Below are 23,719 nucleotides of genomic sequence, written 5' to 3'. Positions count from 1 at the left end.
CCGGAACTCACCAGCTCGAGAGGCTTGTCTGCTCACCCGCCGGGGCAGGCAGGGCTGGGAGCTGAGGCTCGGCTTCGGTTGGAGCGCCGGGAGAGGACTGGGGTTGGCGGCGTGAACACAGCCTGCAGGAGGTTAGTGCGCCACGGCTAGCCGGGAGGGAGTCCGGGGAAAAGTCTGGAGGTGCCGAAGAGGCAAGAGACTTTTTCTTCCCTCTTTGTTTCCTGGTGCGTAGGAGCTCCAGAGACGGGCGTGAGCCGCGGCTAAAAGCGCGGACCGCAGAGACGGGCATAAGACGCTAAGGCTGTTGCTGCCGCCACCAAGAAGCCCGTATGCGAACACAGGTCACTATAAACACCCCCATTCCGGGGAGCCTGTGCAGCCCGCCACTGCCAGGGGCCCGGGATCCAGGGAAAACTCACCCGGGAAGACGCACAGCGCACCTCACGCTGGTGCAACGTCACGCCGGCCTCTGCCGCCGCAGGCTCGCCCCGCCCTCCGTGCCCCTCCCTACCCTCCGGCCTGAGTGAGCCAGAGCCTCCGAATCAGCGGCTCCTTTAACCCCTTCCTGTCTGAGCGAAGAACAGACACCCTCCAGCGACCTACACGCAGAGGCGGGGCCAAATCCAAAGCTGAGCCCCTGGGAGCGAACAAACAAGAAAAAGGGAAATCGCTCCCAGCAGCCTCAGAAGCAGTGGATTAAAGCTCCACAATCAACTTGATATACCCTGCATCTGTGGAATACATGAATAGACAACGAATCATCCCAAATTGAGGAGGTGGACTTAGCAAGATTTATGATTTTTTTCCCCTTTTCCTCTTTTAGTGAGTGTGTATGTGTATGCTTCTGTGTGACATTTTGTCTGTATAGCTTTCCTTCCACCATTTGTCCTAGGGTTCTATCTGTCCGGTTATTTTTGTTTTGTTTTTTTTTAATTTTTTTTCTTAATAATTATTTTTTATTTTAATAACTTTATTATATTTTATCTTATTTTATTTTACTTTATCTTCTTTCTTTCTTTTTTTCCTTCCTTCCCTCCTTCCTTCCTCCCTTCCTCCCTCCCTCCCTCCTTTCTTTCTTTGTTTCTTTCTTTCCTTCTTTCTTTCTTTCTTTCTACTTCTACTAACTCTTTCTTTCTACTTTTTCTCCTTTTATTCTGAGCTGTGTGGATGAAAGGCTCTTGGTGCTACAGCCAGGAGTCAGGCCTGTGCCTCTGAGGTGGGAGAGCCAACTTCAGGACACTGGTCCACAAGAGACCTCCCAGCTCCACATAATATCAAACAGCAAAAATCTCCCAGAGATCTCCATCTCAACACCAGCACCCAGCTTCGCTCAAGGACCAGCAAGCTACAGTGCTGGACATCCTATGCCAAACAACTAGCAAGACAGGAACACAACCCCACCCATTAGCAGAGAGGCTGCCTAAAATCATAACAAGTCCACAGACACCCCAAAACACACCACCAGACATGGACCTGCCCATGAGAAAGACAAGATCCAGCCATATCCACCAGAACACAGGCACTAGTCCCCTCCACCAGGAAGCCTACACAACCCACTGAACCAACCTTAGCTACTGGGGACAGACACCAAAAACAACGGGAACTACGAAGCTGCAGCCTGCAAAAAGGAGACCCAAAACACAGTAAGATAAGCAAAATGAGAAGACAGAAAAACACACAGCAGATGAAGGAGCAAGATAAAAACCCACCAGACCTAACAAATGAAGAGAAAATAGGCAGTCTACCTGAAAAAGAATTCAGAATAATGATAGTAAAGATGATCCAAAATCTTGGAAATAGAATAGACCAAATGCAAGGAACATTTAACAAGGACCTAGAAGAACTAAAGATGAAACAAACAACAATGAACAACACAATAAATGAAATTAAAAATACTCTAGATGGGATCAATAGCAAAATAACTGAGGCAGAAGAACAGATAAGTGACCTGGAAGATAAAATAGTGGAAATAACTACTGCAGAGCAGAATAAAGAAAAAAGAATGAAATGAGGACAGTCTCAGAGACCTCTGGGACAACATTAAACACACCAACATTCGAATTATAGGGTTTCCAGAAGAAGAAGAGAAAAAGAAAGGGACTGAGAAAATATTTGAAGAGATTATAGTTGAAAAATTCCCTAATATGGTAAAGGAAATAGTTAATCAAGTCCAGGAAGCACAGAGAGTCCCATACAGGATAAATCCAAGGAGAAATATGCCAAGATACATATTAATCAAACTGTCAAAAATTAAATACAAAGAAAACATATTAAAAGCAGCAAGGGAAAAACAACAAATAACACACAAGGGAATCCCCATAAGGTTAACAGCTGATCTTGCAGCAGAAACTCTGCAAGCCAGAAGGGACTGGCAGGACATATTTAAAGTGATGAAGGAGAAAAACCTGCAACCAAGATTACTCTACCCAGCAAGGATCTCATTCAGATTTGATGGAGAAATTAAAACCTTTACAGACAAGCAAAAGCTGAGAGAGTTCAGCACCACAAGACCAGCTTTACAACAACTGGTAAAGGAACTTCTCTAGGCAAGAAACACAGGAGAAGGAAAAGTCCTACAATAACGAACTCAAAACAATCAAGAAAATGGGAATAGGAACATACATATCGATAATTACTTTAAATGTAAATGGACTAAATGCTCCCACAAAAGACACAGATTGGCTGAATGGATACAAAAACAAGACCCATATATTTGCTGTCTACAAGAGACCCACTTCAAACCTAGAGACACATACAGGCTGAAAGTAAGGGGATGGAAAAAGATATTTCATTCAAATGGAAACCAAAAGAAATCTGGAGTAGCAATTCTCATATCAGACAAAATAGACCTTAAAATTAGAATAGACAAAGAAGGACAGTACATAATGATCAAGGGATCGATCCAAGAAGATATAACAATTGTAAATATTTATGCATCCAACATAGGAGCACCTCAATACATAAGGCAAATACTAACAGACATAAAAGGGGAAATCGACAATAACACAATCATAGTAGGGGACTTTAACACCCACTTTCACCAATGGACACATCATCCAAAAAAATTAAAAATAAGGAAACACAAGCTTTAAATGATACATTAAACAAGATGGTCTTAATTGATATTTATAGGACATTCCATCCAAAAACAACAGAATACATTTTCTTCTCAAGTGCTCATGGAACATTCTCCAGGATAGATCATATCTTGGGTCACAAATCAAGCCTTGGTAAGTTTAAGAAAATTGAAGTTGTATCAAGTATCTTTTCCAACCAGAATGCTATGATACTAGATATCAATTACAGGAAAAAAACTGTAAAAAATACAAACACATGGAGGCTAAAAAATACACTACTTAATAACCAAGAGATCACTAAAGAAATCAAAGAGGAAATCAAAAAATACCTAGAAACAAATGACAATGAAAACAGGATGACCCAAAACCTATGGGATGCAGCAAAAGCAGTTCTAAGAGGGAAGTTTATAGCAGTACAATCCTACCCCAAGAAACAAGAAACATCTCAAATAAACAACCTAACCTTACACCTAAAGCAATTAGAGAATGAAGAACAAAAAAACTCCAAAGCTAGCAGAAGGAAAGAAAGCATAAAGGTCAGATCAGAAATAAATGAAAAAGAAATGAAGGTAACAATAGCAAAGATCAACTAAAATTAAAAGCTGGTTCTTTGAGAAGATAAACAAAACTGATAAACCATTAGCCAGACTCATCAAGAAAAAAAGGGAGAAGACTCAAATCAATAGAATTAGAAATGAAAAAGGAGAAGTAACAACTGACACTGCAGAAATACAAAGGATCATGAGAGATTACTATAAGCAACTATATAACACTAAATTGGACAACCTGGAAGAAATGGACAAATTCTTTGAAAAGCACCACCTTCCCAGACTGAACCAGGAAGAAATAGAAAATATAAACAGACCAATAACAAGCACTGAAATTGAGACTGTGATTAACAACCTTCCAACAGACAAAAGCCCAGGACCAGATGGCTTCACAGGCAATTCTATCAAACATTTAGAGAGAGCTAACAGCTATCCTTCTCAAACTCTTCCAAAAATAGTAGAGGGAGGAACACTCCCAAACTCATTCTACGAGGCCACCATCACCCTGATACCAAAATGAGACAAAGATGTCACATAGAAAGGCCAATATCATTGATGAACATAGACACAAAAATCCTCAACAAAATACTAGCAAACAGAATCCAACAGCACATTGTAAGGATCATACACCATGATCAAGTGGGGTTTATCGCAGAAATGCAAGGATTCTTCAGTATACGCAAATCAATGTTATACACCGTATTAACAAATTGAAAAAGAAAAACCATATGATCGTCTCAATAGATGCAGAAAAAGCTTTTGACAAAATTCACACACATTTATGATAAAAGCCCTCAGAAAGTGGGCAGAGAGGGAACTTACCTCAACATAATAAAGGTCATATATGACAAACCCACAGCCAACATCATTCTCAATGGTGAAAAACTGAAAATATTTCCACTAAGATCAGGAACAAGACAAGGTTGCCCACTCTCACCACTATTATTCAACATAGTTTTGGAAGTTTTAGCTACAGCAATCAGAGAAGAAAAAGAAATAAAAGGAATCCAAATTGTAAAAGAAGAAGTAAAGCTGTGACTGTTTGTAGATGACATGATACTATACATAGAGAATCCTAAAGACTCTACCAGAAAACTACTAGAGCTAATCAATGAATTGGGTAAAGTAGCAGCATACAAAAATATTGCACAGAAATCTCCTGCATTCCTATACACTAATGATGAAAAATCTGAAAGAGAAATTAAGGAAACACTCCCATTTACCATTGCAACAAAAAGAATAAAATACTTGAAATAAACCTATATAAGGAGACAAAAGACCTGTATGCAGAAAACTATAAGACACTGATGAAAGTAATTAAAGATGATACAAACACATGGGAAGATATACCATGTTCTTGGATTGGAAGAATCAACATTGTGAAAATGACTCTACTACCCAAAGCAATCTACAGATTCAATGCAATCCCTATCAAACTACCAATGACATTTTTCACAGAATTAGAACAAAAAATTTCACAATTTGTATGGAAACTCAAAAGCCCCGAATAGCCAAAGCAATCTTGCGAAAGAAAAATGGAGCTGGACGAATCAGCCTCCCGGAATTGAGACTATACTACAAAGCTACAGTAATCAAGACAGTATGGTACTGGCACAAAAACAGAAATATAGGTCAATGGAACAGGATAGAAAGCCCAGAGATAAATGCACGCACATATGGTCACTTTATTTTTGATAAAGGAGGCAAGAATATACAATGGAGAAAAGACAGCCTCTTCAATAAGTGGTGCTGGGAAAACTGGACAGCTACGTGTAAAAGAATGAAATTGTGTATGGTGTTAGAACACTGCCTAACACCATACACAAAAATAAACTCAAAATGGATTAAGGACCTAAATATAAGGCCAGAAACTATCAAAATCTTAGAGGAAAACATAGGCAGAACACTCTATGACATATATCAGAGCAAGATCCTTTTTGACCCACCTCCTAGAGAAATGGAAATAAAAACAAAAATAAACAAATGGGACCTAATGAAACTAAAAAGCTTTTGCACAGCAAAGGAAACCATAAACAAGATGAAAAGACAACCCTCAGAATGGGAGAAAATATTTGTAAATGAAGCAACTGACAAAGGATTAATCTCCAAAATTTACAAGCAGCTCATGCAGCTCAATAACAAAAAAACAAACAACCCAATCCAAAAATGGGCGGAAGACCTAAATAGACATTTCTCCAAAGAAGATATACAGACTGCCAACAAACATATGAAAGGATGCTCAACAACACTAATCATTAGAGAAATTCAAATCAAAACTACAATGAGGGTCATCTCACACCAGTCAGAATGGCCATCATCAAAAAATCTACCAACAATAAATGCTGGAGAGGGTGTGGAGAAAAGGGAAGCCTCTTGCACTGTTGGTGGGAATGTAAATTGATACAGCCACTATGGAGAACAGTATGGAGGTTCGTTTAAAAACTAAAAATAGAACTATCATATGACCCAGCAATCCCACTACTGGGCATATACCCTGAGAAAACCATAATTCCAAAAGAGTCATGTACCACAGTGTTATTTGAAGCACTATTTACAATAACCAGGACATGGAAGCAACCTAAGTGTCCATTGACAGATGAATGGATAAAGAAGATGTGGCACATATATACAATGGAATATTACTCAACCATAAAACGAAACGAAATTGAGTTACTTATAGTGAGGTGGATGGACTTAGAGAGTGTCATACCGAGTGAAGTCAGAAAGAGAAAAATAAATACCATATGCTAACACACATATATGGAATTTAAAAAAAAAAAAAGTTCTGAAGAATCTAAGGGCAGGACAGGAAAAAAGACACAGATGTGTAGAGAATGGACTTGAGGACACAGGGAGTGGGAAGGGTAAGCTGGGACAAAGTGAGAGAGTTGCATGGACTTATATATACAACCAAATATAAAATAGATAGCAAGAGGGAAGCAGTCGCATAGCACAGGGAGATCAGCTCAGTGCTTTGTGACCACCTAGAGGCTCCGGACGTGCAGGCCCAGCGACCATGGCTCACGGGCCCAGCCACTCCTCGGCACGTGGGATCCTCCCGGACCGGGGCACGAACCCGCGTCCCCTGCATCGGCAAGCAGACTCTCAACCACTGCACCACCAGGGAAGCCCTATTCCACTATTTACTGGTGCTTTGTTCAGTATATAAATTCTCTATTTTATGTTTCTTTTTATAATAACCATTTTACTAGTAATTTACATACCATAAAATTCATTCTTTTAAACTGCACAGTAGTTTTTGGTACATTCACAAAGTTGTGCAACCATCACCACTATCTAATTCCAGAATATTTTCATCACCCAAAAAGAAACTTCATGTCCACTAGCGGTCATTCCCCATTCCACCCAGCCCCAGACCCTGCCAACCACTGGTGTACTTTCTGTCTCCATGGCTTTGCCAATTATGGACCTTTCACATAAATGGAATCATACAGTAATTGGCCTTTATATCCGGCTTCCTTTACTTAGCATTAACGTTTTCAAGAATCATTTATGTTGTAGCATTTATCAGTATTTCATTTCTTTTTATTGTTGAATAATCCATTGTATGGAGGTACTATTTTTTTTTATCCTTTCATCAGTTGATGGACATTTGGATTGTTTCCACTTTTTGGCCATTATGAATAATGCTGCTATGAACATTTGTGTACAAGTTTTTGTGTGAACATATGTTTTTATTTCTCTTGGGTGTATACCTAGGAATAGAATTGCTGGTCTGTGGTAACTATGTTTAAACTTCTGATTAAATGCTGGGCTGTTTTCCAAAGCAGCTGCACCATTTTACATTTCCACCAGCAGTGTATGATGGTTCTAACTTCTCTTCATCCTCACTAAAACTTGTTATTATCTGCCTCTTCTATTATAGCTATCCTAGTGGATGTAAACTGGTATCCCACTGTGGTTTTTTATTTAAATTTTCCTGACGGTTAATGATGCTAAGCATCTTTTTCTATCTTCTTTGAAAAAAATGTCTATTCAGATCCTTTGTCCATTTTTAAAATTGGGTTGTCTTTTTATTATGTTGTAGTAGTTCCTTTTATATTCTGATTCCAGCCTTTATCAGATATGTAATTTGCAAACATTCTGTGGATTGTCTTTTCACTTTATTGATGGTGTCCTTTTAAGTACAGAAGTTTTCATTTTGATGAAGTCTAATCTTATTTCTTCTTTTGTCCTTTTCTCTTTTCTTTGGTGTCACACCTAAAATTCATGACCTTAACCCAAGATCACAAAATTTACTCCTATATTTTTCCTAAGGGTATTATAGTTTTATCTCTATATAAATGGCAAAACTTACATTTAATTTTTTTTAGTTCCCCAATAAAATCTACCAAAATCTAGAGTATGCTTCATAACTAATGATGAAATATTGGAAACTTTCCCCTGAGATTGGGAATGGATTGGGAATGAGAAAGAACGTTCACTAACATCACTTCTATTGAATATTGTACTGAAGGTTTTAGCCAGTTCAACAAAGCAAGAAAAGCAAATAAAATACATAAATAAAATGTATAAGGATCAGAAACAAACAAACAAAAAACCCTCATTATGTGCAAATGACATGATTATGTACCTATAAAATCCAAAATGATAGAGGTAATTAGAATTAACAAGTGAGTTTAGCAAGTTTACTTTATACATGGCCATCACAAAACAATCTATTGCATTTTCTATATACCACAAATAAGCAATTTGGAAATTTAAATTTTAAAATGTTACTATTTCTAACAGCAAGAGAAACATCAAATACCTAGGAATAAATCTAATGAAAGATGTGCAAAACCTTTAAACAGAAATCTATAAAATTGTATTAAGAGAAATTTTAAAAGGTCTTAAAAATGGAGACATATACCACATGAATGGATTGGAACAATTAATAATGTAATTTATCAGAACTCCCCAAAATGATACATACTTTAAATGTAATACCAACCAAAATTCCAGGAGGTGCCTGAGGGAGATTGACAAGCTGATGCTACAATCCATATGAAAAATAAAAGAGCCAAAAATAACCAAGAGAATACTGAAGAAGAAGAGGAGTGGGAGCCCACATTCTCTGATATCAAAACATTATAGGAAGGACGAGAGGAAGATGGTGGAAAAGTAAGACGCAGAGATCAACTTCCTCCCCACAGATACACCAGAAATACATCTACACGTGGAACAACTCCTACAGAACACCTACTGAACGCTGGCAGAAGACCTCAGACTTCCCAAAAGGCAAGAAACCCACCCCACGTACCTGGGTAGGGCAAAAGAAAAAAGAATAGAGACAAAAGGATAGGGATGGGACCTGCACCAGTGGGAGGGAGCTGTGAAGGAGGAAAGGTTTCCACACACTAGGAAGCCCCACCGCGGGTGTAGACTGCAGGTGGCGGAGGGGGAAAGCTTCGGAGCTGCGGAGGAGAGCATCGCAACAGGGGTGCGGGGGACAAAGCGGAGAGATTCCCGCACAGAGGATCGGTGCCAACTGACACTCACCAGCTTGAGAGGCTTGTCTGCTAACCCGCCGGGATGCGCAGGGTTGGGAGCTGAGGCCCGGGCTTCGGTCAGAGCGCAGGGAGAGGACTGGGGTTGGTGGCGTGAACACAGTCTACAGGGGGTTAGTGCACCACGGCTAGCCAGGAGGGAGTCCGGGGAAAAGTCTGGACATGCCGAAGAGGCAAGACATTTTTTCTTCCCTGGTGCGCGAGGAGAGGGGATTCAGAGCACTGCTTAAAGGAGCTCCAGAGATGGGTGCGAGCCGCGGCTATCAGCACGAACCCCAGAGACTGGCATCAGATGCTAAGGCTGTTGCTGCCACCACCAAGAAGCCTGTGTGCGAGCACAGGTCACTATCCACACCCCCCTTCCGGGTAGCCTGTGCAGCCCACCACTGCCAGGGTTCCAGGATCCAGGGACAACTTCCCCGGGAGAATGCATGGCGCGCCTCAGGCTGGTGCAATGCCGCCAGTCTCTGCTGCCGCAGGCTCGCCCCGCACTCCATACCTCTCCTTCCTCCCGGCCTGAGTGAGCCAGAGTCCCCAAAGCAGCTGCTCCTTCAACCCCGTCAGAGGGCAAAGAACAGACGCCCTCTGGCGACCTACACGCAGAGGCTGGGCCAAATCCAAAGCTGAGCCCCGGGAGCTGTGAGAACAAAGAAGAGAAAGGGAAATCTCTCCCAGCAGCCTCAGAAGCAGCGGATTAAAGCTCCACAATCAGCTTGATGTACCCTGCATCTGTGGAATACCTGAATAGACAACGAATCATCCAAAATTGAGGAGGTGGACTTTGAGAGCAAGATTTATTTTTCCCCCTTTTCCTCTTTTTGTGAGTGTGTATGTTTCTCTGTGAGATTCTGTCTGTATAGCTTCACTTCCACCATTTGTCATAGGGTTCTATCGGTCCGTTTTTTTTTTAAAAAATAATTATTTTTTCTTAATTATTATCTTTTATTTTAATAAATATTTTATCTTATTGTATTTTATCTTCTTTCTTTCTTTCTCTTTCTTCCTTTCTTTCTTTCTTTTCTTCCCTTTCTTCCTTCTGTCTTTCTTTCTTCCTTCCTTCCTTCCTTCCTTCCTACCATTCTTTCTTTCTTTCTTTATTTCTTTGTTTCGTTCTTTCTTTCATCTCCCTTTTATTCTGAGCCGTGTGGATGAAAGATTCTTGGTGCTGCAGCCAGGAGTCAGTGCTCTGCCTCTGAGGTGGGAGAGCCAATTCCAGGACACTGGTCCACAAGAGACCTCCCAGCTCCGCATAATATCAAATGGCAAAATTCTCCCAGAGATCTCCATCTCAACACCAGCACCCAGCTTTACTCAACGACCAGCAAGCTACAGTGCTGGACATCCTATGCCAAACAACTAGCAAGACAGGAACACAACCCCACCCATTAGCAGAGAGGCTGCCTAAAATCATAACAAGTCCACAGACACCCCAAAACACACCACCACACGTGGACCTGCCCACCAGAAAGACAAGATCCAGCCTCATTCACCAGAACACAGGCACTAGTCCCCTTCACCAGGAAGCCTACACAACCCACTGAACCAACCTTAGCCACTGGAGACAGACATCAAAAACAGGAGGAACTACGAACCTGCAGCCTGCAAAAAGGAGACCCCAAACACAGTAAGATAAGCAAAATGAGAAGACAAAAAAACACACAGCAGATGAAGGAGCAAGATAAAAACCCACCAGACCTAACAAATGAAGAGAAAATAGGCAGTCTACCTGAAAAAGAATTCAGAATAATGATAGTAAAGATGATCCAATATCTTGGAAATAGAATAGACAAAATGCAAGGAACATTTAACAAGGACCTAGAAGAACTAAAGATGAAACAAACAACGATGAACAACACAATAAATGAAATTAAAAATACTCTAGATGGGATCAATAGCAGAATAACTGAGGCAGAAGAACGGATAAGTGACCTGGAAGATAAAATAGTGGAAATAACTACTGCAGAGCAGAATAAGGAAAAAAGAATTAAAAGAATGGAGGACAGTCTCAGAGACCTCTGGGACAACATTAAACGCACCAACATTCGAATTATAGGGTTTCCAGAAGAAGAAGAGAAAAAGAAAGGGACTGAGAAAATATTTGAAGAGATTATAGTCGAAAACTTCCCTAACATAGTAAAGTTAATCAAGTTCAGGAAGCACAGAGAGTCCCATACAGGATAAATCCAAGGAGAAATACGCCAAGACATATTAATCAAATGGTCAAAAATTAAATACAAAGAAAACATATTAAAAGCAGCAAGGGAAAAACAACAAATAACACACAAGGGAATCCTCATAAGGTTAACAGCTGATCTTGCAGCAGAAACTCTGCAAGCCAGAAGGGACTGGCAGGACATATTTAAAGTGATGAAGGAGAAAAACCTGCAACCAAGATTACTCTACCCAGCAAGGATCTCATTCAGATTTGATGGAGAAATTAAAACCTTTACAGACAAGCTGAGAGAGTTCAGCACCACCAAACCAGCTTTACAACAAATGCTACAGGAACTTTTCTACGCAAGAAACACAACAAAGGAAAAATCTACAATAACGAACCCAAAATAATTAAGAAAATGGGAATAGGAACATACATATCGATAATTACCTTAGATGTAAATGGACTAAATGCTCCCACCAAAAGACACAGACTGGCCAAATGGATACAAAAACAAGACCCATATATATGCTGTCTACAAGAAACCGACTTCAGACCTAGAGACACATACAGACTGAAAGTAAGGGGATGGAAAAAAATATTCCATGCAAATGGAAACCAAAAGAAATCTGGAGTAGCAATTCTCATATCAGACAAAATAGACTTTAAAATAAAGACTATTAGAAGAGACAAAGAAGGACACTACATAATGATCAAGGGATCGATCCAAGAAGAACATATAACAATTGTAAATATTTATGCACCCAACATAGGAGCACCTCAATACATAAGGCAAATAATAACAGACATAAGAGGGGAAATCGACAGTAACACATTCATAGCAAGGGACTTTAACACCCCACTTTCCTAATGGACAGATCATTCAAAATGAAAATAAATAAGGAAACACAAGCTTTAAATGATACATTAAACAAGATGGACTTAATTGATATTTATAGGACACTCCATCCAAAAACAACAGAATACACATTTTTCTCAAGTGCTCATGGAACATTCTCCAGGATAGATCATATCTTAGGTCACAAATCAAGCCTTGGTAAATTTAAGAAAATTGAAATTGTATCAAGTATCTTTTCTGACCACAATGCCATGAGACTAGATATCAATTACAGGAAAAGATCTGTAAAAAATACAAACACATGGAGGCTAAACAATACACTACTTAATAATGAAGAGATCACTGAAGAAATCAAAGAGGAAATCAAAAAATACCTAGAAACAAATGACAATGGAGACACAATGACCCAAAACCTGTGGGATGCAGCAAAAGCAGTTCTAAGGGGGAAGTTTATAGCAATACAAGCCCACCTTAAGAAGCAGGAAACATCTCAAATAAACAACCTAACCTTGCACCTCAAGCAATTAGAGAAAGAAGAACAAAAAAAACCCCAAAGCTAGCAGAAGGAAAGAAATCATAAAAATCAGATCAGAAATAAATGAAAAAGAAATGAAGGAAACAATAGCAAAGATCAATAAAACTAAAAGCTGGTTCTTTGAGAAGATAAACGAAATAGATAAACCACTAGCCAGACTCATTAAGAAAAAAAGGGAGAAGACTCAAATCAATAGAATTAGAAATGAAAAAGGAGAGGTAACAACTGACACTGCAGAGATAAAAGAGATCATGAGAGATTACTACAAGCAACTCTATGCCAATAAAATGGACAATCTGGAAGAAATGGACAAATTCTTAGAAATGCACAACTTGCCAAGACTGAATCAGGAAGAAATAGAAAATATGAACAGACCAATCACAAGCACTGAAATTGAAACTGTGATTAAAAATCTTCCAACAAAGAAAAGCCCAGGACCAGATGGCTTCACAGGCGAATTCTATCAAACATTTAGAGAAGAGCTAACACCTATCCTTCTCAAACTCTTCCAAAATATAGCAGAGGGAGGACCACCCCCTAACTCCTTCTACGAGGCCACCATCACCTTGATACCAAAACCAGACAAGGATGTCACAAAGAAAGAAAACTACAGGCCAATATCACTGATGAACATAGATGCAAAAATCCTCAACAAAATACTAGCAAACAGAATCCAACAGCACATTAAAAGGATCATACACCATGATCAAGTGGGGTTTATTCCAGGAATGCAAGGATTCTTCAATATACGCAAATCTATCAATGTGATAAACCATATTAACAAACTGAAGGAGAAAAACCATATGATCATCTCAATAGATGCAGAGAAAGCTTTTGACAAAATTCAACACCCATTTATGATAAAATCCCTGCAGAAAGTAGGCACAGAGGGAACTTTCCTCAACATAATAAAGGCCATATATGACAAGCCCACAGCAAACATCATCCTCAATGGTGAAAAACGAAAGCATTTCCACTAAGATCAGGAACAAGACAAGGTTGCCCACTCTCACCACTATTATTCAACATTGTTTTGGAAGTTTTAGCCACAGCAATCAGAGAAGAAAAGGAAATAAAAGGAATCCAAATTGGAAAAGAAGAAGTAAAGCTGTCACTGTTTGCAGATGACATGATCCTATACATAGAGAACCCTAAAGATGCAACCAGAAAACTACTAGAGCTAATCAATGAATTTGGTAAAGTGGCAGGATACAAAATTAATGCACAGAAATCTCTGGCATTCCTATATACTAATGATGAAAAATCTGAAAGTGAAATCAAGGAAACACTCCCATTTACCATTGCAACAAAAAGAATAAAATATCTAGGAATAAACCTACCTAAGGAGACAAAAGACCTGTATGCAGAAAATTATAAGACACTGATGAAAGAAATTAAAGATGATATAAATAGATGGAGAGATATACCATGTTCTTGGATTGGAAGAATCAACATTGTGAAAATGACTCTACTACCCAAAGCAATCTATAGATTCAATGCAATCCCTATCAAACTACCACTGGAATTTTTCACAGAACTAGAACAAAAAATTTCACAATTTGTATGGAAACACAAAAGACCCCGAATAGCCAAAGCAATCTTGAGAACGAAAGAAGGAACTGGAGGAATCAGGCTCCCTGACTTCAGACTATACTACAAAGCTACAGTCATCAAGACGGTATGGTACTGGCACAAAAACAGAAAGATAGATCAATGGAACAGGATAGAAAGCCCAGAGATAAACCCATGCACATATGGACACCTTATCTTTGATAAAGGTGGCAGTAATGTACAATGGAGAAAGGACAGCCTCTTCAATAAGTGGTGCTGGGAAAACTGGACAGGTACATGTAAAAGTATGAGATTAGATCACTCCCTAACACCATACACAAAAATAAGCTCAAAATGGATTAAAGACCTAAATGTAAGGCCAGAAACTATCAAACTCTTAGAGGAAAACATAGGCAGAACACTCTATGACATAAATCAAAGCAAGATCCTTTCTGACCCACCTCCTAGAGTAATGGAAATAAAAACAAAAATAAACAAATGGGACCTAATGAAACTTCAAAGCTTTTGCACAGCAAAGGAAACCATAAACAAGACCAAAAGACAACCCTCAGAATGGGAGAAAATATTTGCAAATGAAGCAACCGACAAAGGATTAATCTCCAAAATTTACAAGCAGCTCATGCAGCTCAATAACAAGAAAATAAACAATCCAATCCAAAAATGGGCAGAAGACCTAAATAGACATTTCTCCAAAGAAGATATACAGACTGCCAACAAACACATGAAAGAATGCTCAACATCATTAATCATTAGAGAAATGCAAATCAAAACTACAATGAGATATCATCTCACACCAGTCAGAATGGCCATCATCAAAAAATCTAGAAACAATAAATGCTGGAGAGGGTGTGGAGAAAAGGGAACACTCTTGCACTGCTGGTGGGAATGTGAATTGGTTCAGCCACTATGGAGAACAGTATGGAGGTTCCTTAAAAAACTACAAATAGAACTACCATATGACCCAGCAATCCCACTACTGGGCATATACCCTGAGAAAACCAAAATTCAAAAAGAGTCATGTACCAAAATGTTCATTGCAGCTCTATTTACAATAGCCCGGAGATGGAAACAACCTAAGTGCCCGTCATCGGATGAATGGATAAAGAAGATGTGGCACATATATACAATGGAATATTACTCAGCCATAAAAAGAAACGAAATTGAGCTATTTGTAATGAGGTGGATAGATCTAGAGTCTGTCATACAGAGTGAAGTAAGTCAGAAAGAAAAAGACAAATACCGTATGCTAACACATATATATGGAATTTAAGAAAAAAATGTCATGAAGAACCTAGGGGTAAAGCAGGAATAAAGACGCAGACCTCTTAGAGAACGGACTTGAGGTTATGGGGAGGGGGAAGGGTGAGCTGTGACAGGGCGAGAGAGAGTCATGGGCATATACACACTAACAAACGCAGTAAGGTAGATAGCTAGTGGGAAGCAGCCGCATGGCACAGGGATATTGGCTCGGTGCTTTGTGACAGCCTGGAGGGGTGGGATGGGGAGGGTGGGAGGGAGGGAGACGCAACAGGGAAGACATATGGGAACATATGTTTATGTATGACTGATTCACTTTGTTATAAAGCAGAAACTAACACACCATTGTAAAGCAATTATACCCCAATAAAGATGTTAAAAAATAAATAAATAAATAAATAAATAAATAAATAACAAAAGATAAAAATTTACCACCCCACCCAAAAATGATCAGAAAACAAAGGCAATCTCTATGAGATTATTTATAGTCAATGAACATACTAACATGTGTTCAATCTCACTAGAGAATAAAGATAAAGAGAAATAAGAAATTTAACCTAGTAGATTGGCAAAGATGAAAATAAAAAAAAAATTAAATTTAGTATTAGCCAAGATTTCAGAACTTTCATAAACTTATGGTAGGAAATTAAATTGGACAAGTTTTCCAGAGACTATATGGCAATGTATCACAGAATCCCTAAAACATATATCTATTCTTTGACCAATTATTCCACTTCTAGAAATTCATCCTAAAGACTTTGGGATATGGAAGTTTTGCAAAAGTGGATTTTCATCACTGCAATGCTTATATAACAAGAAGTTAGGAAATATAAGTCTAGCAATAGGAGATGGGTTAAATATGTCATGATAATCCATATAGAAAGACACTATGTCAAAATTATAAATAATGATTTGGATCAAGGATAACCACCTAAGATGTCCACAGGAGCAAGATGTAACATAAATGAGTAAAGAGGCTCTTTGGCAAACTGGATAGCACATGCGCCTTTTGAAGAGGGCAACTCAAATCAATTGATGCCAAGTAAGAAGTGGGGGAGGGTCTAGTGTTGTCAGTATACCTAATATTTTATTTATTTATTTATTTATTTATTTTTTGCTGTACGCGGGCCTCTCACTGCTGTGGCCTCTCCCATTGTGGAGCACAGGCTCCAGACGCGCAGGCTCAGCGGCCATGGCTCACGGGCCCAGCCGCTCCGCGGCATGTGGGATCTTCCTGGACCGGGGCACGAACCCACATCCCCTGCATCGGCAGTTGGACTCTCAACCACTGCGCCACGAGGGAAGCCCTATACCTAATATTTTAAAAGAAGTAGAAAATTGAAGTTTTTATGTGAAATCTCCTCATGTTTAAAAGTTGTCTATTGTTTAGAATTTTTTGAAAAAATTCAGTGACCAAATAAAATATGTCATTTATGGACTAGATTCAATTCAAAGGCTGAGAGCTCCAGTGTACATATATATATTATTGACATAAAAAGATCTCCACGATGTATTGTTTTTATTGTTGTAAAAAGCCTGTTACAAAGCAGTTTATATAATATGATCTCATTTTTTGTTAAAAATGAAAGCACATTTATATGTATAAAGAAATGCTAAACAGGGTCTAAGAGGTATAAATCTAAATGTAATAGCGGGAGATTTTTATTTTTTATATATTTTTCTATTTTCGCATTTTTATATTGATCATTAACATTTTATTATAAGAAAATAGGATGAAGTTTTTTTATTTGTGGTTGTAACGGAAAGAGTTAATAATTTAGTTTAAAGTTTTGAGAATTAATTAAAAATCAAAATCATTGAATAAATACTCTTGCACAAAATTTGGACAGACCAGAATTCAAAATCAGTTCTTCCACTTACTATATCAGTGGCCTTTGGCTTTCTCACCTACAAAATATCAGTGATAATACCTACCATCACCGCCTCAAATTCCCTGGGTAATGTAAAAATTAATAAACAAAAATAGAATGAATATCTACCACTCTGCCTTCCTAGCATCACCAAAAGCTAAGTGGAGAGAAGGGGGCTTTTTCTAGAGGAGTTCAAGTTTGGAAAAAAACCAGACACTTGTAGAATATAATAATGAAAAAAGGTTGTATGTTTGTTTTTGCTATTCCATCAGGAGGTAAGACCTCTTCCCTGGCAACTTCTCTACTCTCAGAATCTAAAGCTCCTCTCTGCCCCACACCTCAATCCCTACCTACGAAGGATACCCAGTGCAGTGGAGCAGAGAGTCGCTGACACCAGAAGCAGCATTAGATGAGGTGGAATCATATCATGTTCTCAAGAATATTTGGGTACTAGAGCCTAAGTGTGCGTGGAGCCCCAGGACAAATGGAATAAACTAGAGAAGCCACTCTCAAGGATTGGATTTGACCCTCAAGTAAAGACATGAATGAATATTCTTTGAAAGTTTGCCACCCTTTAGCTTCTCTTCCCACCTCTCTGTAAAGACATGAATTTCTCCACATGGTACTCAGGGAGGTGAAGAGGTCCACAGGTGAAACCAACCAACTGGCTAATGCAAGGAGGGTTTTGTTTCTGTCTATATCACCTCGTTTTCATCATAAGGGTCTTAGATATCTGCATTCCACTATTCCTTCCACTGTGAAGGGTAAGTATAATGGAGGGTAAAGACATTTTTTCAGGCTATTGTAGTACCACTGGAAACCTACCTTCAAATGAGCTCATGTGTCTTCCCAAGCGCCCAGTTTTAAACCTAGGGAAAAATATCATCATATCTGGTCCATGGAAATATCATACCCTGTAAGATATTTTTTATATAGTAACTCATTTTCATTATCATTCCTTTTTCAATTAATTCACAATAAAAGAGAACAATAAAAGTGTTGTTTCATATCTTTACTCTCTCAGTAATGTGCAACATGAACATAATAGTGTTAAGAAGTCAGAAATAACTTAACACAGTTGCTATAGAAGATGTTTATATTTGCAAAATTTCAACAATGATCTTCCCTAGGTTCCCCCAAATTAGCATATTTGTTAACCAAATTAATTAAGAAGCTTTTCAAAATAAAAGCAATGTTTTAAATAGATATATTTTCATAACCATAGAACATTTAGTTCTGTTGGAGGTAACAAACATATTACACTCAAGTACTTTCTGAAGATATTAGGGTAAAAATGATCTGGATGCAATTATAAATGTACCCTAATTAGTCATTTGCTTCTTTTGTGTGTATGTTTTTCTGCATGTGTTAAAATTATATCATAGATACTTTGTAATCGGTTAGTCCTTAAATCATCACAGTGTTATCTGACCCACAGAATTTATATCAGCTCAAGGTGATGATATGATATTGTTTGAACAATGTCTTTAAATTTAAATTTAGTGCTCAATTAAATGCAATGAAAGTCAAGACCTCCTAGCTGCCCATGTGTGTAATAGAAAATGAATGCTAAGATTCCCAGTTAGGAAGAATGAGACCTTCCTATAAATCACAACCTTGAAATTTCATAACTGAATATCGTTGTCACATCAAAATCCTAATTTCAACAGAGTTTTCATGGTGTTTCAGAGTACCACATAAGTGGGTATAAATTCACTTAAGATCAACTTTTCCACTGAAAAGTAAACAACTACAGAAAACTTTCTAAAAATTGATTTTATTTAATAAATATTTTAAAGAGTTCACTAACTGAAGACTTTGCTGATCTTCCCAGAAATTCTGATCAGTTGTTTATCCTTCATTCACTTTTATTTCTACTGTGATTCTTAGGAATTTGTCTAATCTATATTTAATCTATTAAAACATCTATGCATGATAAATTTGGCTTCCTTCAATAATAAGCTGTGTTACGATTTCCAAATTAAATGATAAAGGTAGAGAAGTAAAATTAAACACAGCAACAGGTTATAGTGAAGTGCTCTTTAGAATTTCAGATGAACAAATTTGTCCCAAAATGATAAAGTAATAAGTTACTAAATGAATAATGCAACACAGAATAGATTTCAACAGCATCTCAATCTCTCTCTCCCGTCCCCACCTCTCTCAGTCCTTCTCTTTTGCTCTCTCTCTCTCTCTCTCTCTCCCTCTCTGTCTCTCTCTCTCTATCTCTGTCTCTCGCTTGCTCTCTCACACACACACACACATACACACACTTCCGCCCACATCCATACGTGAGTGTGTACACACATCTCAGAATTTTAAAACACTGCTACTAAAGATTTTAACTTAGATAAATTAACTATGTTAAAATACTGACATTGTGAAAATATCTGTTTATGTCCAATACCCCAGAGAGGGCATCTTTCTGTGAACTTCTAAAAAGCTTAAAGAAAGAAAACCAGAAGGAAAAACCAGAGTCCTTGGCAGGAAGCCTGGGTGAAGGCGTGGCTGCCACTCAGGGTCACAGCTTCCCATTGTCCTCGCTGCTCTCCTTCTCCTCTATGGCCTCCAGGCTGCGCTTGCTCTTGGCCTCGGCACCACTGCTGGGGGCTTTACTAAGGCCACAAGACAAGCACGCCAGCTGGATCTGCTTCATGTTCTCTATAGCTTCATTCTTGGCATTCTTCAACAGATCTCCTTGGCCCTACAAACAGGCAGAAATAGACACCAAAGAAGAATGTTATGGGCCAGGCAGATCCTAAGTGACATCACTCTATATCCTTCACGCTGTTGCTCAGTGAGGAAACAGACTCAGACCGGAGAGCCCACTTTTCCAACATCCTTTCCTTGCATTATTGAGGGTCTTTGCTCTTTAAGTCAAGGACCTCAACCTGAGCCTTCCCCATTGTCTCTGTAGTTGCTGGGAGCCTCTGGAGATTTCCTATAGGAGGGAACACCGTCTGGGGACCCTTATCTGAATGTACCAAGGACAATCAGCCCTTCCATCACCAGGGTTCGAGACTGCACACTGCTGTAACTCCTAACCCACCCAGCCCAGCATTCCTAGGCTTGGGAGAAAACAAGGGAAGAAGCTCTTCCTCAAAGAACTGAAAATTAAATCATCTTCTCAGTGTAAAAGAGCTTACAAAGCAAATCTCTGTAAAGTAAACCACACACCCTTATGCTTGGTAAGCTGGTTTGTAGTATATTGGGTCATCGCTACAGCCTGCCTTTTGTTAAGTTCCTATTTACCCATGTTCTTTTCTATTATCCTGAGGACAATGTTCCCATCTGGCTGATGGAGAGAGGCTCCAGAGGCTTAGTGTGTCAATCAAAACAAAAAAGCAAACGAGGATCACAGGAAATCATCAGTTGTCAGTTATATCAGAGTCTGAGAAAGATCTTTTCCAATTATTTTTTTTCTTATTTTAGGTCATTGTTATAATGATCAAGTGTATATGCTGACACTAGCCCAAGGGGCTGAAGGAGTAAGTGTGGGGAAGCCAGAACATGTTTCCAGTGTGTACAGACAAAAGAGGAATGAGTTCCGTCTCTCCCCTCCATTCTCACGACAATGCCTGAGAGTGTGACCTTGAAACTGGAGGTTACACGAGCTACTGGAGAGTTCCTCTACAAAGCAGAGACTTCGAGAAAAGGTAAGTCACCTATTTTATGCAAGGTACTTCATCATACACTGTTTGATCTCTTTAATTTGATGAAAGCTTTTACTTTAGGATGTATGAGGACCCTAAAATTAAAAATGCATTGCATTAAAAATGCCTTGGAATATTTCTTTCCTCAAAATCTGTACAAGCACTTGCCAATTCTACCTTATATCATAAAATCCTTCAAACAACAGCCTTTAAATATATGGGATGAATAAGTACAAGTTGGCCTAATACTTTTGTTAAGGTGAACTTACCTCCAAGTACCTCAATCATGGATTGGGATTTTAGAAGTAAACTTGGAGGTTGTATAGTTTAGCCTTCTCATGAGGAGAAAAGAAGCTGAGTCTGATGAGGTGACATGACTGACCCAAGGTCACAGCTGGTTAATGACTGAGCTGGGACTTAAGTCCAGGTCTTCTGCCTCGCGGTTCAGTGCCCTGTTCCACACACCATGTTTATAATTTAGACTAAAACTAGAGACTAGAGAATGAACACTCTTTCAGATAGAGATGGACTTTCTAAGAGAAAAATATGCATGACACAAGCAGAACTTGGGGAGTATAGGCATAATGAGTCCCCTCTGGACGTTAAAAAAAGTCACATCCAGGCTTCCCAGGTGGCGCAGTGGTCGAGAGTCCGCCTGCCGATGCAGGGAACACGGGTTCGTGCCCCGGTCCGGGAAGATCCCACATGCCACGGAGCGGCTGGGCCCGTGAGCCATGGCCGCTGAGCCTGCGCATCTGGAGCCTGTGCTCCACAACGGGAGAAGCCACAAATAGTGAGAGGCCCACGTACCGCAAAAAAAAAAAAAAAAAAAAAAAAGTCACATCCACTTTGAAACATGCAATTCTGAAGTGATAATGATAATAATACAGCACAGAAAGTGCTCACTCTCTGCAGGCATTCTTCTTCATACTTTACAGAGGTTCATTATTTGTCACAACATCCCCACAACATAGGCTCTTTTCTTACTTTAAGTTTACAATGAAAACAGAGGTCCAGAGTGATCTTCCTTCCCAGACTCACACAGCTGCTAAGTGATGGAGCTGGGGTTGAAATAAAGTCCAGCAGTTGGCTCCAGAATCTGTAGTCTTAACCACTACATGATGTGGCATCCCTTCAAGGCAAACTGTGAACTCTCAACAAAGGACAGTAAAGCCTCCCGGTCATTGTCACCCATGGAAACAACACGGATAAAAAGACAATCATTAACCAGGTGGCACAGTCGGACAGAACTTAGAGATGGGATCTACAGAGTCAGGAAGATAAGATGCACCAACATTCGTTGGCAGGGACAAAAGTCAGAGTATCTTAGTTTTGCTTTTAGCTCCAACAATTTCCCCCTGGGCCATTTTATCTCCTGTAAAAATGATGAAAATATTCTTCCATCTTCCTCACAGTTTTAAAGATTACAAAAAATGTTGAAAAGCTATTTGTTGGAAATAAAAATAAACAAATGGGACCTAATGAAACTTAAAAGCTTTTGCACAGCAAAGGAAACCATAAACAAGATGAAAAGATAACCCCCAGAATGGGAGAAAATATTTGCAAATGAAGCAACTGACAAAGGATTAATCTCCAAAATTTACAAGCAGCTCATGCAGCTCAATATCCAAAAAACAAACAACCCAATCCAAAAATGGGCAGAAGACCTAAATAGACATTTCTCCAAAGAAGATATACAGACTGCCAACAAACACATGAAAGAATGCTCAACATCATTAATCATTAGAGAAATGCAAATCAAAACTACAATGCGATATCATCTCACGCCAGTCAGAATGGCCATCATCAAAAAATCTAGAAACAATAAATGCTGGAGAGGGTGTGGAGAAAAGGGAACACTCTTGCCCTGTTGGTGGGAATGTAAATTGATACAGCCACTATGGAGAACAGTATGGAGGTTGGTTTGAAAGCTACAAATAGAACTACCATATGACCCAGCAATCCCACTACTGGGCATATACCCTGAGAAAACCATAATTCAAAAAGAGTCATGTACCACAATCTTCATTGCAGCTCTATTTACAATAGCCAGGACATGAAAGCAACCTAAGTGTCCATCAACAGATGAATGGTTAAAGAAGATGTGGCACATATATACAATGCAATATTACTCAGCCATAAAAAGAAATGAAATTGAGTTATTTGTAGTAAGGTGGATGGACCTAGAGTGTGTCACACAGAGTGAAGTAAGTCAGAAAGAGAAAAACAAATACCGTATGCTAACACACATACATGGAATCTAAAAAAAAAAATAAAAAATGGTCATGAAGAACGTAGGGGCAAGAATAAAGACACTGACCTACTAGAGAATGGACTTGAGGATACAGGGAGGGGGAAGGGTAAGCTGGGACAAAGTGAGGGAGTGGCATGGACTTATATACACTACCAAACGTAAAATAGATAGCTAGTGGGAAGCAGGCACATAGCACAGGGAGATCAGCTCAGTGTTTTGTGACCAGCTAGAGGGGTGGGATAGGGAGGGTGGGAGGGACGGAGACACAGGAGGGAAGAGGTATGGGGACATATGTATATGTATAACTGATTCACTTTGTTATAAAGCAGAAACTAACACACCATTGTAAAGCAATTATACTCCAATAAAGATGTTTTCAAAAAAAGAAAGAAAAGCTATTTGTGATTTAAATAATCACAAGTAAACTA

At 39.1% G+C, this 23,719-nt stretch overlaps 1 protein-coding gene across 1 annotated transcript in view; it reads right to left on the bottom strand.

Annotated features, from left to right (window-relative positions):
- Nucleotides 1-18,381: 18,381 nt before the first annotated feature.
- PLCL1 (phospholipase C like 1 (inactive)) overlaps nucleotides 18,382-23,719 on the bottom strand; it is a 366,570-nt gene continuing 361,232 nt past the window's right edge. Inside the window, exon 6 of the mRNA XM_004262885.3 lies at nucleotides 18,382-20,088. Coding sequence (XP_004262933.2) covers nucleotides 19,906-20,088 — 183 coding nt within the window. The 3' untranslated portion in view covers nucleotides 18,382-19,905. The remainder of the gene's footprint in view (nucleotides 20,089-23,719) is intronic.

The sequence above is a fragment of the Orcinus orca genome, chromosome 7 (genome assembly GCF_937001465.1).
Source record: "Orcinus orca chromosome 7, mOrcOrc1.1, whole genome shotgun sequence".
Lineage (NCBI taxonomy): Eukaryota > Metazoa > Chordata > Mammalia > Artiodactyla > Delphinidae > Orcinus > Orcinus orca.
Note: the sequence above shows the minus strand (reverse complement) of the source record. Positions and strands in the feature narration are given on the sequence as shown.